Source organism: Poecilia mexicana, unplaced genomic scaffold, assembly GCF_051168715.1.
Source record: "Poecilia mexicana isolate PSO_F unplaced genomic scaffold, ASM5116871v1 scaffold_8, whole genome shotgun sequence".
Classification (NCBI taxonomy): Eukaryota; Metazoa; Chordata; class Actinopteri; order Cyprinodontiformes; family Poeciliidae; genus Poecilia; species Poecilia mexicana.
This window is the reverse complement of record NW_028263377.1, coordinates 13056998-13073109: the sequence shown is the minus strand read 5'-3', so window position 1 is coordinate 13073109 and position 16112 is coordinate 13056998. Positions and strand designations below refer to the sequence as shown.

The following is a 16112-nucleotide window of genomic DNA, read 5'->3' as shown; positions in this document are numbered from 1 at the left end:
GGAAGCAAAAAAGTTTCCAAAGAGTGTTTCCAAGTGGACTTTCTAGAAACTTTAAATGAGCTGAAAAAGGTCAATTAAACGTTTGAAGGGTGCTTTGGTTACAATTGTTACAGGAATTGTTGGGGTTGCTAATAAACATTGCAACAGTGATTTTGCTAAAGATAATTATTTCTTACCAAGGACTTTTGACCCACAAAATAAATGTTCTCAAATTCCAGATCGTATTTTTCCTTAAAAAAAACAAAACAAAAAGAATGTGTATGATTCATTTAAATTAAAATATTTCCTTATTTTAATGTTTTTATGATGCTGTAGATTGGTGAACTATGAGTATCAGACGACCTCACACGTCAGATTCTAATCTGCTTCCTCGTGGATAATCTTTTTTATTAAGTCCAGGTATTTGTGTAAAACAACCTATAAAAATGGATTCGCTTTCTTTGACATGCTGCATGGTGACATGTTGGATATTCTCACAGAGTAGCTGCATATTTTCAGGATAATTTGGTTGGTTTATGGGCCCGTCATAGTCGAATTTCATTTAAATGCGAGATTGAGATTTCCACCGGTGCATGGCCTCTTTATTCACATCAATTTCAACATACACACTGAATAAATTCACACGCACACACACACACACACACACACACGCACGCACACACACACACACACACACACACACACACATGTTTGTTTTGCTATATTTGTGGGGACTTTCCATTAACTTCCATTCATTTCTACAGCCTAAACCTTACCTTTACCTTTTTCCTAACCCTAACCATCACATACCTAACCCTAATCCTAACCAAAACTCAATTCATACCGTAGCCCTAACTCTGACCCCTGACCCAAAAACAGGCTTTCCCCTCGTGGGGACCAGGCTCCGGTCCCCACAACGTAGTATATGTCAGGAAAATCGTCCCCACAAGGTATTACAAACAAACGCACACACACACACACACACACACACACACACACGCACACACCCCCTCTGTGGAGATGGGTGTAATTATGCATTCAGTGGATGCTAGGCATAGCCTGCTGAGAGATGTATAAATCAGTGTGTATCTTTGCATGGGGAACTGAGTACACAGTTTCAAGTAAGTACTTTTCCATAACCATGAACACAGAGGAGCCTCTCTCTGTCTCTCTCCCTTTGTTCAACACAACAGTGGGATTATTTCACATCCTCTTCTCTCTCTTTTTTTTTTTCATGCATCCTCATTCTCCGTTGTCCGGCTTTATCCCTCCTCTCATACATCAGGCTCACGTCACAGCAGACAAGCCCCCGCTGTTTACTTCTGATTTCTCTCTGTGAATCCTAATTGCTCCCTGTACCTTCCAGGGTCAGTCCTAATCAGAGCTATGACAAATGCATCAGACTCTCCATGGTCAACCCTATAAAAAAAGCCTCTTTATCTGTAGGTGGTTTAAATTTTAATGGCTTGGCTTATTTTAAAATGTAGCAGGTTTTGCTTTCCAGCGTTGCACATCAATTTTTCATCATCTTATTGACGTTCTCCTATCCTTCCTCTGCGTCTATGGCCTTGTCCTTCATTTCTTTTCCCTCTCACTGTGCATGTCCCTACAGCCCAAGGATATAGCTGCTTTCTCATCCTCCATATCCTCACAGCTCACAGTTAGCCCTTTATGCTTCCATATTTCCCTGTCTCCTTTTTCCACTCTGACACCTCTGCACTTTTTTTCCACTTCAAAACGTGTTTTCCTAACACCCCAGTAGGCACTAAAATGTGTCTTGAGTAATCCAATGGCAAGCAAACAGCTCTGAACGTCGGCGTGAAAGTGCTCACTTTGATGCACAAGCAGCAAATTCCTCAAGCGGCCTTTAGAGGTGGCCAGGGACTACCAGGGGCCACAGAAGGACTGTGACATCCATCTAAGGAAGAAGGACTGAAAAAGTAGCCTCTTTTACAAAAAAGTTTTGCCATGAGCCTGCGATGATGTGCTCCTCTGCGAGTTGCCCCTTTGCTGTTCATAAATAATAAATCGCAAATCTCAGTGGCGCTTTCCTGCACACCAACCACAATCACTGGTTTTAAGATGTTTAAAAAAACTATTCATACCATTACCATGCTCCTTTTGATGAAATATAATAGAAAGTATATGAGTGTATGTAGTTTGTGCGGCTACTTGAAGCACTGAATAAGGTAACAAGCTCCTACCAATACACCAGTTTGGCGGTCGGGGCACCCTCCACATCTTCATCACTGAATCTGGTGACTTCCAGACTATCTACTTTCAACTATTATGATTTAATGTGGGCTATTTGAACCATACAATAAGGAAGTCAGGCTCCACCCTTACATGATGCTGTGAAATACGTGTTCAGTAAGCCTGTGGAAAGCGACTGAACGTTCTGCTCAATCACAGGAAAGACAAAATTGACAAGATATTGCTGGTAATGAAAACTACAGGCTCTAGCTTCAGGAGCAGAGCAGTAAAAATGTACTAAGAACTTGAAAACTACTGCTAGATTTAATAGGCCCTTCTTGCTGCAAGGCAACAGACACCTGTGACAAATAAAAATATACGATCCATTCTCCAGTTAAACAGACATGAATATCTTTAAGTCCAAGGAGGCTGCGTATCAATGCTTCTAAGCAGAATACGTTTGAAAATCATCACTGGACATCGCTGGTCCTTTGAGCATCCTCTGCTGACCAGACGCTACAGGGTGAGTCTGTTTAATTGAGTGTATTAGGGACATATTTTTCCATCTGTCATACGGTACCAATATGTGTCACCATAACACATCTCACACTGAAATGCATCCACTGCTGTAAAAGACTAGTGTATAAGTTGTATCAAATTCCTTAGTGGATCTTTCCTTCTATGTCAGACAGTGAGCTGCCTAAGACCAAGTGTGTATAAATATTAAAAAGAAAAAGGAAACTGTATTTAGAACTCATAAACTATTGGGTAGATAAAGAAGTGCAGTGCAAAGAAAAACACAGCAAGGTAATTAGCATAGCGTCAGACAAAGTGTTGTCTGGTCACATCCTCGCAACCTTATCTTATCTTGCCACCTTATATTTTGCTCTATCATTCCAGACAGTTTCTGTGTGTGTGTGCCAGCACAAACACGTACACACTTCTCCTTCCAACTTCCTCTCCCTGTTTGTGAATTTTAACCCATTTAGAATTAACTAAGACAAGTTGGAGTAATATTCCAGACTCTGCAGCAGCGTCAAAGCGTCTGCTTCGCTGTTTTTACTCAAAGGTCAGGATGACACCAACAGAATATGGTGGGAAAGAATGCAAGGTGCAATCGTAAAACACCTGAAATGAGGCTGAATTTCCAATGAAGATATTATACCCATAATAAAAAGGTGAGCATAAAGAAAGACATGTACCACAGAAGACAAAAAAGCTTTTTCATTCATCTATCAAACATAATGAAAACACATATCATGAAACAGGCTTCCTTTGTTTCATGTTTCAAAAGCAGACGATAGAATCAAAATGAGCCGCTCTTCATACTGTATGCATAAGACGGCCATATTGAGATGCTTGTATGTCTTTGTGTCTTGCTTTCCTCTCTGTCTGCAGATGGCAAATAGTTCTATTGATGTTGCACCAGCAGCCTGTGATGGGATGAATTATGTAACAGCCTCGATGGGTTGTGAAGGCGACCGTGCAGGGAAGAAAAAGTATTTGAGCTGCTGCCGTGACAACTGATAACATAACCTCTGTATTTACATACGCTGAGCCCTGTAAATCCTCCATCTGCATGCATGGTGCGCGACTTGCAGCAGATCACTGGTCCCTGATGTTTAATAGGACGTGGCAGCTGTTCAAAAGCTTAAAGAAAAAGAAAAACAAAAAAACAATAACATCCTAACAATACCTTCCACACCTATTAGTTAACCTGGTAAATCAGAGTCTTCTGATGAAGAAACAGGGTGTTGAAACATTAGTCTTAATGTCGTCTGTAGAATAAATCTGAAAAAATGATAGAAAGGTTCTAGCCTTTTCTGTCGTTTCACAGATGAGAGACCGTACGTTAATCAGTTGTTTGCCAGGAAAAAGAATCTTTTCTACCATTACAAATGTTAAAATTGACTTTGCAACACTCAGGGATTTGAACTGGAGATTTGCCTTGTGGTTAATGCTAAGACAGTGTCCTAAGATTGAGAATTTGAGCAGCAAACACTGCTGCTTTGTACGACATTAATCAAAGAATGGATATGTGGGAAAGTTATTCATGGCAGAGGAGATGAGACGGCACGTTTTTTTTTTTTTTTCTTTCAAGAGCCCTGGGAACTTCTGTAGAGTGCCTTGCAAGATTAAATGCTTGAAATATCTACAGTAGATATATTCAATAAAAATATGTTGGCCTCTACCAGGTATCTAGTAACTTGTGGCCGTCACAGAAACGGTGGACTCTGGACAATCTAGAGAAACTGTTCAATAAGGAAAAGACTAATAACTCTTTCTGTATGCTCTGATCTTGTCAAATGTTACAGAAGACGATGGGCTGTACTGTTAAAAGAGGCTTACATGAGTATGAAGAATATGCATGGCAATAAGTGTGAAAGCAACTAATGTAAGAGGTGTGATCTTACAAATAAAATTAGACATGTCTTATTTTATATGTTCAGTCTGCAGACTGAGTCCTAGCAGACACGATTGGATCTTCTCCCAGTCAAGCTTAAGAGGGGATTTACCTACTGAGGTTTACACTAAGTGACACTAACCGACTCAAAAGACTCAGCCTCTTTCAAATTGGATTGTTTTGCAATTTTTCCTGCCTGTATTTGTCTCTTTCCGCCATGTCGGCACGATATTTGAAAGGCCACACTGATGCATGCTTCTGCCACTTTTGTTTGGTCGGTGTGCAGCAAAGGTGAGCCACGCCAACATAATGAATGGGGACTGGCATTGTGGAGCAGCCTCTGTGTGAAAAGAGCTTGTGTTGCTGTGCATGTGGAATTGTCTGATGGCACTTTACCAGATTTCTCTTCTGGTTAATGTTTATTTCACTACCCTGACAATGATTCTTTTTATTCAGTCAGTTTGCCTTTAGCTTAGTTCTACACAAATTTTAAAACATCTCCTCTTGTTGTTGTTTTTTTCTTTCTTTACTTGTTGGATCCTTCTTAGAGCTTTAGCTTACTTTATGCACTGGTACACAAGGAAAATAAAAACCCTTAAAATCCCAAATCTTAGACTCGGTTTTCCCCCACCGACTCCCTCTCTGATTCTCTCCGTCTCGCCCACCACCCGATTTGCTCTTCAAAGGGGAAGCAAAACGTCTGCCTATTACAAGGAGCCCAGGGCACTCTGCAGAGTTGTGTTAAGTAATAACAAGCAGTGACGTCAAAGGTTTTCCATCCGCGCTAGAAAGAGGGAGGGCGATGAGACTGAAGAAGAAAAAAAAAACAGAAAAGGAGGAGGTGGAAGCAGACATGGAAGTGATACAGCTTGTGAGAAATCTTTAGTTTTTTTTGTGTCGATTGCTCATGTAAGACACATAAACATAAATAATGAATAATAATTAGTTCACTTGGATTAAAAAAAAAATGTTTGAGCTCATATGTGCTGCCACCGCATGTGCTTTTCATCTGAAGAACTAATTGTTCTCATTCTGAACGTGTAACATAACGCTCGCACATCTGGTTACGTTTATATCACGATACTGCAGTAAATATAACAGCATCTGCTTATCATTTGCTGACAGAAAGAGATCAAGTTTAATACGTGGATCTAGGTTAAGATCTTGTACTAAGTGCAACAATGATGTTTGTTTAAAGATGACCTTCATTTAACAGAGACATTGTGAGGAAATATTTGGGTATTATTCCTTTGAATAATACCCAAATGAATGAAAGAGCTTGATTAGGATCTATTTTTGTCGGTTACTTAACAGCCACACATTGATTACATAGATCAGCTTATTTAAGCTAGGGGTTGCTTTCACAGTGGCTTGCATAAAAAAAGGGCACAGCATAAATCTGTTCAATTTTTGTCACATCGTAACTACAAAGCTCATTGGATTTCTTTGGGATTTCATGTGATGGACCAACACAAAGTTAAACATGATTGTGAAATGGAAGGAAACAGGCTTTACAAATCTTGTGAACAACTATTTTCAATTCAATTCGCCATAGATTCCCAGCTGAATTTCAGTCTGAACTTTGAATGGGCCTTTCTAACACACAAACATGCTTCAATATGACCCACTGCACTGGAGCTATGGCTGTATGTTTAGGGTAATTGTCATGTTGGAGGATGAACTTGTGGTCCAGTCTCAAGTCTTGTGCCCCCTCTAACATATCCTGATCCATGACTGAACTGAGTCCAGTGCCATCCATGTTTCCATCAACACCAAACTCCAGCCAGTAGCCCTGTACCTGCTGATGAATAGTGTCAGGATGCTGCTGCCATAAGTGATGGAGTGTGTTCAGAATGGTGTGCAGTGGTGGTTTCCCACAGTGCACGGTGTTTTGCATGTTGGTCAAAGAGTTACATTTTGGTCTTTCTGATCAGAGCACTTACTTCCCTTTTTGCCATGTTCCCTGATCGCCAACGCCAAACAGCAAAAAAGGCTTTGAAACTTAATTTAAGCTATAGCTTTTCTCTTGCCAGTCTTCTACTAAGGCCAGATTTGTGGATTGCCAGACTAATAGTTGCCCTGCCATTACATTATCTATGCAACCTGAGTTGCACACTTCTGAAGCTTCAGTAGACATGGTACAGATCCCAGTTACATCTAATGACGAGAGGATTACACGTAAGACAATACAGCTATCTTAGCATGCGTTGTAATGCCTCAGGACTTTACTGTGTCAGATTGTGGCTGTTTGCTGTCCCTTCGTAAATAATAAACACATGATGTGTTCTCTACTTAAAGAGCAAATTCAATGCAGCAGAATGTAAAAACCTCCATGCACAGAAGGCCTTTATGCTACTGACCCTAAATAGCAACCGACTTAGATTTCACAGAAAATGCTGCAACAAAACAACCCAATAGGCTTTGCAGAACTGTATTAAAACAAAGTCGCTTTTTGCATTCGAGTCACTCCGCCACTGTGATGTATACTTTATTGTAGATCTGAATACACAGGGCACTGTTCAATGTTCTCCCCTCATTTCTATCTACAGAGTTCCCATCTATGCTCTGTGTTTGATTCTGCTGGGAGCTTTCCATAGGGAGCCTATTTGGGTGCATTTACATTTGTGTGCTCACAACAAAGCGCATGACTGCTTGGCAAACTTAAGTGCTTGAAGAATGTCTGAAAGTCCACTCTGCCTGTACAAACCAGCTTCTGTTTTCAATATAATCACGGCTGTTGTGTAAGCAAAACTTAGGCTAGCAATAGTTTTAGAGAAAACAGGTCATTAAAGGGAGAGTTCTGAATTTTTGAAGTGAGGTTCTATAAAGGTGTTGTAGTAAATATGCATCTGCAGAAGGTAATTCTCTAGGCATCTCCATGCAAAATAAATCAATATAAGTTGGTCCCAGATGTTGACGCTAAAAGGTAGTCCAATGCCAAGACCAAAGTGTACTTCTACCACCTTTAAACAATTCCAGTCCTAAAAAATGTCAACGCAGTTTATGCTAATGCTATTTTGCCATTGAATAGAAACGTAAAGCATGATTAAAAGCAGAAATACTACATTTAAGTGAATAAGATTCACATTTATTTTTTAGACTGGCTTATTTTACTAGCCCTGTTGCCTAGCAGCAAAGGGATCCTGGGTTTAAATCCAGCCCTCGAGTGTCTCTGCATGGAGTTTGAATGTTATTCCTGTCCAATGGTAAGACCATAAATGTTCGCAACTTTTCAGTAGAACATCATTCTGTCCATGAAGGAGCTGGTCTGACAAAAGACAAGGCCAGTAGACTTCCTTTAATCTTACTCTGCTGCTATCTTACAACAAGTAACATCTGAAAAACACCAGATCTGTTTATGCAAACACCACTTAGCGAACCTTTAAGCCATTCTTATGTTTACATTTCAACATTATGTACAAAGAACCTGTGTATTATCTATTTACACAGATAATACAAGTTGTTGGCTGTGCACCACAAATGTTCTCTCCCCTTTGTGAGAGCAGCTGAGAATAGTAGATAAAAAGTGTCTCTGTTCTGAATAACTGTTGCATTTAAAAGTAAAGTAGTGAAAAAGTAACATTTTACAGTTTTAAGAAATTGCTATTATGGATTACACTGCTTCACTTTTGTACCCTGGTCTTTTATGTTCCGGTCTGAGTACGTCTTTCACACCGACATATCACCATCAAACTACCTCCATTTTCCAGGTACATAATCAATGAGCTATTTATAAATAACATCTTGATGCAAAGTTGACAACTGTTTCAGTGTTCATTTGTGTAAACTGGTATGAAATCTTTAAAACTGGGGTTGTTTTATAACAGTAGGCGTCCAGTTTGCTTTCAGGCTCTCATGAACTTGTTAGCCCTCTTCTGAGACTAACTAATATAGATTTAAACCAAATGAAATCACTATAAGAGTAAGCTAACCATAAACCGAACCTCACTAAAAACAAATAAACTATACCTTTAAACGTGACTTCCCTCCATTGGTCACTGTGATATTGTATTCTACAAAACACATCTTTATTGTTTGGTCTGTCTTCACTCCTGTAACTATAATTGAAGTCATCACTACAGCTGACAGCCTCTCAGACAGTTCATTTGTCATTAACAAACACCTATGCTCTTTAAAAACTGGGCAACAGGCTGCAGTTCAGCGGAGCGATGACGTGCGCAGCCTACATCAGCACCTTGGATACGGGCACACCATTCACTGTGGGGCTCCTGCCCCGTTTTGGACCAATCAACGCTTGTGTTTTCAAGCTTGTACTCAGCACCACCCACACTGCTGTATTGTTCCGCTGTAGGGAATCTCCTCTCAGGCAACGCACGTAGCCCATATCTATTATAGATCCTGCTGTTCGTCGAGGCAAGTTGCAGCAATGTAGTATGTTGAAAATAGATTTTGAATAGGTGAGTTTTGCTAGCAGAAGCAAACAAATGACGTATTGCAAGGTTTTGGTGTATGAATTGAACGGATATTGGGAGCGTACTCTCACTAATAAATCTAATGAAGGATAGACCAGCCCATATGTTCCTAGAAACAACGCAAACATGTTCAGCAGAACAAGTATTTTGTTTTACTAAAAGTATTTGTTTCAAACACTGACACGATGTTATTTTAAATAGCACCTTTTCTTTCTTATCATAAATTACTCTTGCCTTTTGCTGTCAGCACAGTCCTAGGTTATCTCTGACGCAAACCCTCATCACAGGCGTTCCTCCCATTTCTCAGAATCATATGCCTCAGACTGACAACACCCTTCAGCCAATGAGAGCACGATCTCGTCAATGCTCGCGGGGCGGGACTTGTCTCTTCGACCAATCACCTCCTTGGATATTGTTTTGACCTCTGAAACCGCATCACCGCCTTGTCTCGTGTCCGCGGCGGAGGAAGTCTATAAATACAGGAAACGCGGAGACTGAAGAGGACGAAGTTGCGAAACTCCCGAGTAGGAGGGAGCTACTCTGCAAAGCCTGCTGAAAGAAGAAAGGAGTTTAAAAAAAAAAGCAAAATAACCTTAAAAACTGAAACCTTAAACGCCAATTCTCCAAAAAAATCACCACGTACTGGAATATTTTTTTTGTAACGCTAATATATTCTATGTGAAGAAAGTATTTATACTTTTGTTTTCTATTTGCACTAACCAACGGTACTTCAGAACTACTGAGCATTTTTATATTTTCCAAAAAAAAGTAAGTATTCTTTTCACATATGCTTATGATATCTTATAGGTTTCTATTTTTGCATGTATTATAGACCTGGTCATACTTTGTAAGCTGGCAGTCGGTCGACGAATTTATTGGGAGGGGTGAGATAAAAATGTTCAGAATGTCTTATTTTATCTCAGTGGAATAAATTACAGTATATCCATGCAAATAGTGGACGTTATACGCGCCTTGCTTTGCTGTTGTTACTCGACTATTTTGTGATATTTTTGTGAATAGCCGTTGAACTTCATAACACTGAATATTATCTAATAAGACGCATTAATTAGACGAGTATAATCCGATTATTTGTTTGAGTGTACATGTCTTTCTCTCAAGAGGCACGAAAGAATGAATTTTTAAGTATTTGATCATTCTCAACAAGTTCTCGCCTCTTGCACGTCACAGTGCAAGGCGATTATTTTAACACCCCCGTGTCTCACTGAATATTTACCAAATAGCCGTTTAATCTGCAGAGGATTTCCTCTTCCCTCTGCAAAAATTGCCAAACATGGGTGTAAACGCGGTTTTGTTAAGTCCTCATTTCGACACAGTTTATCAGTGGGACTAATCGGACAGAAACAAACCCCGTGACAGGGTCGTTTAAAGCTTTGAAATGCAATCCCCCGACCATTTCCTCACAAACTTATCCACCATCATCAGTTATTTCCAGTGCAATTTAATCGGTTAAGTTTGGTGTTAATTAAACGCAGAATCCCCCGCAGTACTTTTCCTTTTCTCCTGCCTTATGGAGGCAGTCCAGTACTGTGTTATGTAAGAGGATTCCCTGTTCTAGTGCAAGGTTAATATGCCCAGTGCCTACGTTTTTTGACATCTATGTGGATGTAGGTGCAGGATCTACATAAATCATACTATCCAGGCTTATTTTAAAGTTGTAAACATTTTCCCCCCTTTATTTGCAGGACATTTTTGTTACATTTGTCTGAGCTTACTGCATTGAAAATAATGCCTTAATGTATAATAAACCATCCAAACCAATTAAGTTCATTTTTAACTTATTCTATCTGAATATAATTACATTTATTCATGATTCCTTTCCTTTTTTTTCGTTTGCCTTATCATTGCTTCAGGAAAATCGATCACACCCTGTGGAAGGACACCACTCTTACAAAACCAGCACTTTTGATTTTTGCCTCCCCTACCTGGAGCACGTCAGTGTTGCCGAACACGGATAAACGAAGCCGCGCCGGTGGACGCGTTCAAGGTCACAGCCAGCTAATCTCCACGCACCTGGCACACTTCAGCAGTTCGCTATGCAGCTTGAAATCCAAGTAGCTCTCAACTTCATCATCTCGTACCTGTACAACAAGCTGCCAAGGAGACGGGTCAACATCTTTGGCGAGGAGCTGGAGCGGCAGCTGAAGCAGAAGTATGAAGGACACTGGTACCCGGACAAGCCATACAAGGGCTCAGGATTCAGATGCATCCACGTGGGCGAAAAGGTGGACCCCGTGGTCGAGAAGGCAGCGAAAGAGAGCGGGCTGGAAATCGAAGACGTCCGCAACAATCTGCCCCAGGACCTCAGTGTGTGGATTGACCCCTACGAGGTGTCCTACCAGATCGGCGAGAAGGGGCCCGTCAAGGTGCTGTACGTCGACGACAGCAATGAAAGTGTAGCTGGGAATGGAGGGGTTGACTTGGACAAGGAGATCAAAAACAGCTTCAACCCAGACGCACAGGTCTTTATGCCCATCAGTGAGCCTTTGAACGGGACCTCTCCAGGATCCAGTTCTCCCTCTCCGCCCTTTGGCCACTCGGCGGCGGTCAGTCCCACCTTCATGCCCCGGTCCACACAGCCTTTAACCTTCACAACAGCCACCTTCGCAGCTACTAAGTTCGGCTCCACTAAGATGAAGAGCAGTGGACGCAACGGCAACAACGGCAGCGGTGCTGGGAACAAAGTGGCACGTACCTCTCCCACCAACTTGGGCCTGAATGTGAACAGTCTCCTGAAACAGAAAGCCATCTCCACCTCCATGCACTCACTGTACGGGCTGGGACTTGGTGTGCAGCAGCAGCACCAGAAGCCCTCCGCCCTGTCTCCCAATGCCAAGGAGTTTGTGTTCCCCAGTCTGCAGGGTCAAGGCAGCCAGAGTGCTCTGTTCCCCGCAGACAGCCCGCTGCAGTACAGCAATGCCTTCGATGTGTTTGCGGCCTACGGTGGCCTTAACGACAAGTCCCTCATGGATGGCTTGAGTTTCAGCTTAGGCAACATGCAGTATTCTAACCAGCAATTCCAGCCAGTCATGGCCAACTAGTACACTTATAAAGGTACTACTTAAGCTACTACTTCATACGGAAACGACCAGAGATAATGTGATGGGGGGAAAACAAACACAAATGCACATTTCAGAAAAAAAAAAAAAAAAAAAGAAAAGTTTAAACAAAAACAGAATGTTAAATATAACAGAGAAAAAAAAAGACTTGTAAGCTGTAAAATCCGAGTTTCAAGTCTAAGAGCATGAGCCCAAGGGTGAATTACTTTATCCCCTTGAGTTATACTTGTTTCTTTTTTGTTTTTGTTGTTTTTTTTGTTTTTTTTATTTCTTAATGAAGCTTGTAGTACAAGTTGTCTAAGCTTGGTTACCCAAACTTTAAAATGCATTATTGTTATTTCTTTTGCCAACCAAGCACAAAATATTTTTTTATGTAACTGTTTTAAGATAAAAAAAAGAGAGAAAAAAAAACACCACCATAAGTCATGGCCTCTTTCAGTATTTAAATATAACTGGACATTGCCAGTTTTTCAAGAAATTGGCATCAATAAGTGGGAATTCCTGGTCTTTTTCTAATTGTATAATTTAATTTAGTACAGAGTTTGTAAAATATCAGAGTATCTATTGTTTCTACAACACGGTATTGCATTTATATCTTTTTACTACTCCAGTGATCTGTGATGGCTGCAGCAACTTTATGTTTCCTTTTTTTATTGAAATTATAAAAATGAATCCATCTTAAAAAAAAAAAAAAAAACAACAAAAAAACATTGACTATCCTGAAGATTGTGTACAGACTATTCCGTAGTGGTGGGATTTAAGAATATTTGCTTTTTTTGACAAAAATATAAGAGTTGTATTTTCTGTTAAGAGTTTAAAGATTTTTGCTATATTATGGACAAAATGTAATCGTATATTAATTTTGTACCTACATTGTGCAATACTTGATAAAGCAAACGGTATAACAAAGTATTCGGAGTCAGTGTCTTACATGTTAAGAGGGACTGATAGTTTATTAAGTTTGTATTAAAAAAACCTTGAAAATAAGGAGCGTGTTCACTCTGTGTTTGGTGTTTACAGTTGTGCAACGCGAGGCAGCTGTGAAGGTTTTTTTTTTTTTTTTTTTTTTACGACCATAGGGTGTAAAATGACTCTTGAAGGCGAATCAAGTTTTTTCTTACCACAGCCGCTCTTTCTTAATTAAGACAAATATGAACCGCTGAAGCTCATCGTTAATTTGCTTCAGGTAATTACCCTAAAACATAAAGAATGCCGCAAAGGCAGAAATTGCGGTTTTATTATCACCAGTTTTATGGGAACAAAATTTATGTTGCCTAACATGCACCAAAACAAATCATTTTCTGTGCCTGCAAAGCATACCCAATACGTTCCCTGCAACATATTTCACAACTGGATGGTGTTGGCCAAGTGTTGCCCTCTGTCAAAGTGTCACCACAGTTGGGCCATAACTTTGCTTAGCAGTTCCTGCACAGAAACGCAACCCCGTTAGGCTAATGGCTAACGAAAGCAGCTGAATAGCTAAGTTTATCCTGAGAGCCTCCTGAATTTAAACATTAGCTATTGACCAACAGCAAGCTAACTAAATTATTTAAAGTCCAACTGCTTCTTAGCTTGAATCTCGGCCTCAAAAAGCCTGTTAGCTAACAGGCTGCTAAACCTTTTAGCATCTTTATAGGTATAAGATCATCTAAACTGGGACTTAAAGGAGCTTATTGTTAGTGAAAACAACAATTGACCAGTTATTTTTAAAATAGCTTAATGCGGTCGCTGCTGGGCTACTCTTCAGGTCAGGAACTCGGTTTCTTAAAGTGTAAACAGGATAAAATATGTTAAGCTTGAGCAGACCTGAATCAAGTAGCTGCTGAAAGCCAAACAAATTGGTTACATTTCACCCAGTGTCCTCAGGTGATGTGACCTGTTAATGGATAACCTGCTCTTTTTTCTTTTTTTTTTTTTTTTACTTCTTTGCCCACAGTCAAATGTGTCCCACTGGGTCAAAAACAAACAATATATTTGAACAAAGTGGGTTTTCTGAATGAGAGTTACAATAAAGCCTGAGGTTAGCAGAAACACAAAGCAGCAACTCCTGAACGACCTCGTTTAATAACTTCTGTTGCAGTTATCCAACCGATTATTTAACATCGCAGGTCTGACGTCTTCTGATGTCTGTTGCCTAATATACCACTAGATATGACTGATTGGCTTCAGAGCAAAGTCAAAGTAGAAGTGTTGCTGATAATTGTTTAATATTCAACATAAGATTAGACCTTTAAAGTAAAAAAAGAAAAAACACAGATGTTCCTGATGACGACATCCTCATTTTAAAAATGTCTGCTGCTACAAATAGGTTTTTGGACCATTTGGTGCTGGCACGGGCCAGCTGACATCACCCTGACCCTGCTAGGAACATCAGGGTCCCTCCAGAGCTGGCTCATCATCACTTGTCTGCTGGCGTGTCCTCTGATACACTCAGGGCTTGATAGGCCTGTGTAAAGTTCAGCCCGCGTGTGCGTTTATCTTGAGGCACTGATACAGCGTTCTGGTAGGAGTGTGTTTGTTTATCTTGCTCTGTGGCACCGTGTGTGTTTGTGTGCACGTATGAGGGCCTGGGCGAAAGTCAGCGCAAGTCGTTCTGAAATGAATCCTCCTGCGAAGCATCTCTCTTTTTTTTTTTTTTTGTCAACACTTTGCTGTAAAGCCGTTACTCAGGAACGAAACTCCCAGCAGGGTTAACAGGGGCAGGGAAGCATAGTCACACGTATCGACTCCCTCGTTCTGCATGCTGTCAGGCTACGCATGGCGTGAACTAACAGGACATATGAGGTTGACACCAGCAAAGCCTCCGGGAGCGAGAATGAACTAGAAACACACGAGAAGCAACTGAAGTACTTCACGATGATTTCTGGTCAGCACGAAATATCTAGTGCCTTGTGAAAATATTCAAACCTCTTTGGAGTTTATATGATTTTGCCCACACAAAGAAAAGATTATTCAGGAAATGTTTGGACAATAACTGATCATTTTGAAAGTATTTCACGAATAAGATACTTTTCTTAAACTATCTGTCCTTTGGATCCTGCTGAAAGTTTTAGATATTGTTTTTTCAACTCTGTCCAGCTTCTGTGTTTCTGCTGTAGAAAAGCATCTTCTCAGGATGATGCTGCCTCCACCATGTTTAACACTAGGAAATTGTGTTTTAAGATACCATTTCAGCCATTTTTTTATTTTGGCCAAAGCTGACCTTAAGGCTTGTGAGAATATTTAAGCTATTTATGTTTTTCCATTTTCTTTTAACAATTACTATCCTCTTGCCTATTTGCATAAGGGGCATATTTGTGACTAATACAAAATATGCCATTTTTCTTTCATTTCACTGTTATGCTGTTCTCTGTTCTCACTTGTGAAATAAACCCCCAATTAAATACATTTAAGTTTGTGGTTGTAAAATGCCACATTTCAAAAACTTCTATGTTGTAAATATTTTTCCATAGATAAGTAAATCTTTATAAAAATTCATTCTTGATAGAAAATGAATATTTTAACTTTTATATATGAATATTTGCTGTAATTACATACAATTTTCAAAAAGGTTGGGCATTAATTAATCTAATTGCTTAATTACATATATTAAATTAGCTTGAAGGAAAAAAATTGCCGGCATGAAGCTAATAACATAAAAATGCAGTTTGAAGAATAAAATAGACAGGAACATTTTACATGAGAGTTTTAAAAGGGATCGGAGGAGCGAAGCAGCAGAGAAAGATTGGGTTTTTATGAGAAGCAGGGACAGCAGAGATAAGGGATGGTGCAATGTGACTGCAAGAGAAATGCTGCCACTTCCGCCATCAATGCTAATTTGATGTCAAGCTCACAGCTCAGTTCCCCCATCAGCCCCCACCTTCCCTGTCATAAAACACAGGTGGAGCTCCAATCTACTTGTGTCCCAGTCAGGCAGCAAGGCCTTATAGTAATGTTCCCCCCGCCCCATCAGCAGAGAGGGTAAAAAAAAAACCCACCAAAACATCATTTAATGATTTTTCTTTCTTTCTTTTTTTTGTCTTGGTC

At 40.1% G+C, this 16112-nt stretch overlaps 1 protein-coding gene across 1 annotated transcript; it reads left to right on the top strand.

The window, feature by feature from the left end:
• The first annotated feature begins 9478 nt into the window (after positions 1–9478).
• Positions 9479–13073, top strand: LOC106932341 (protein Tob1). Its single transcript, XM_015011003.2, has 2 exons — positions 9479–9777; positions 10881–13073. The coding sequence occupies exon 2, from the start codon at positions 11064–11066 to the stop codon at positions 12066–12068; it is 1005 nt and encodes a 334-aa protein (XP_014866489.1). The 5' UTR covers positions 9479–9777; positions 10881–11063; the 3' UTR covers positions 12069–13073.
• The last annotated feature ends 3039 nt before the right edge of the window (positions 13074–16112 follow it).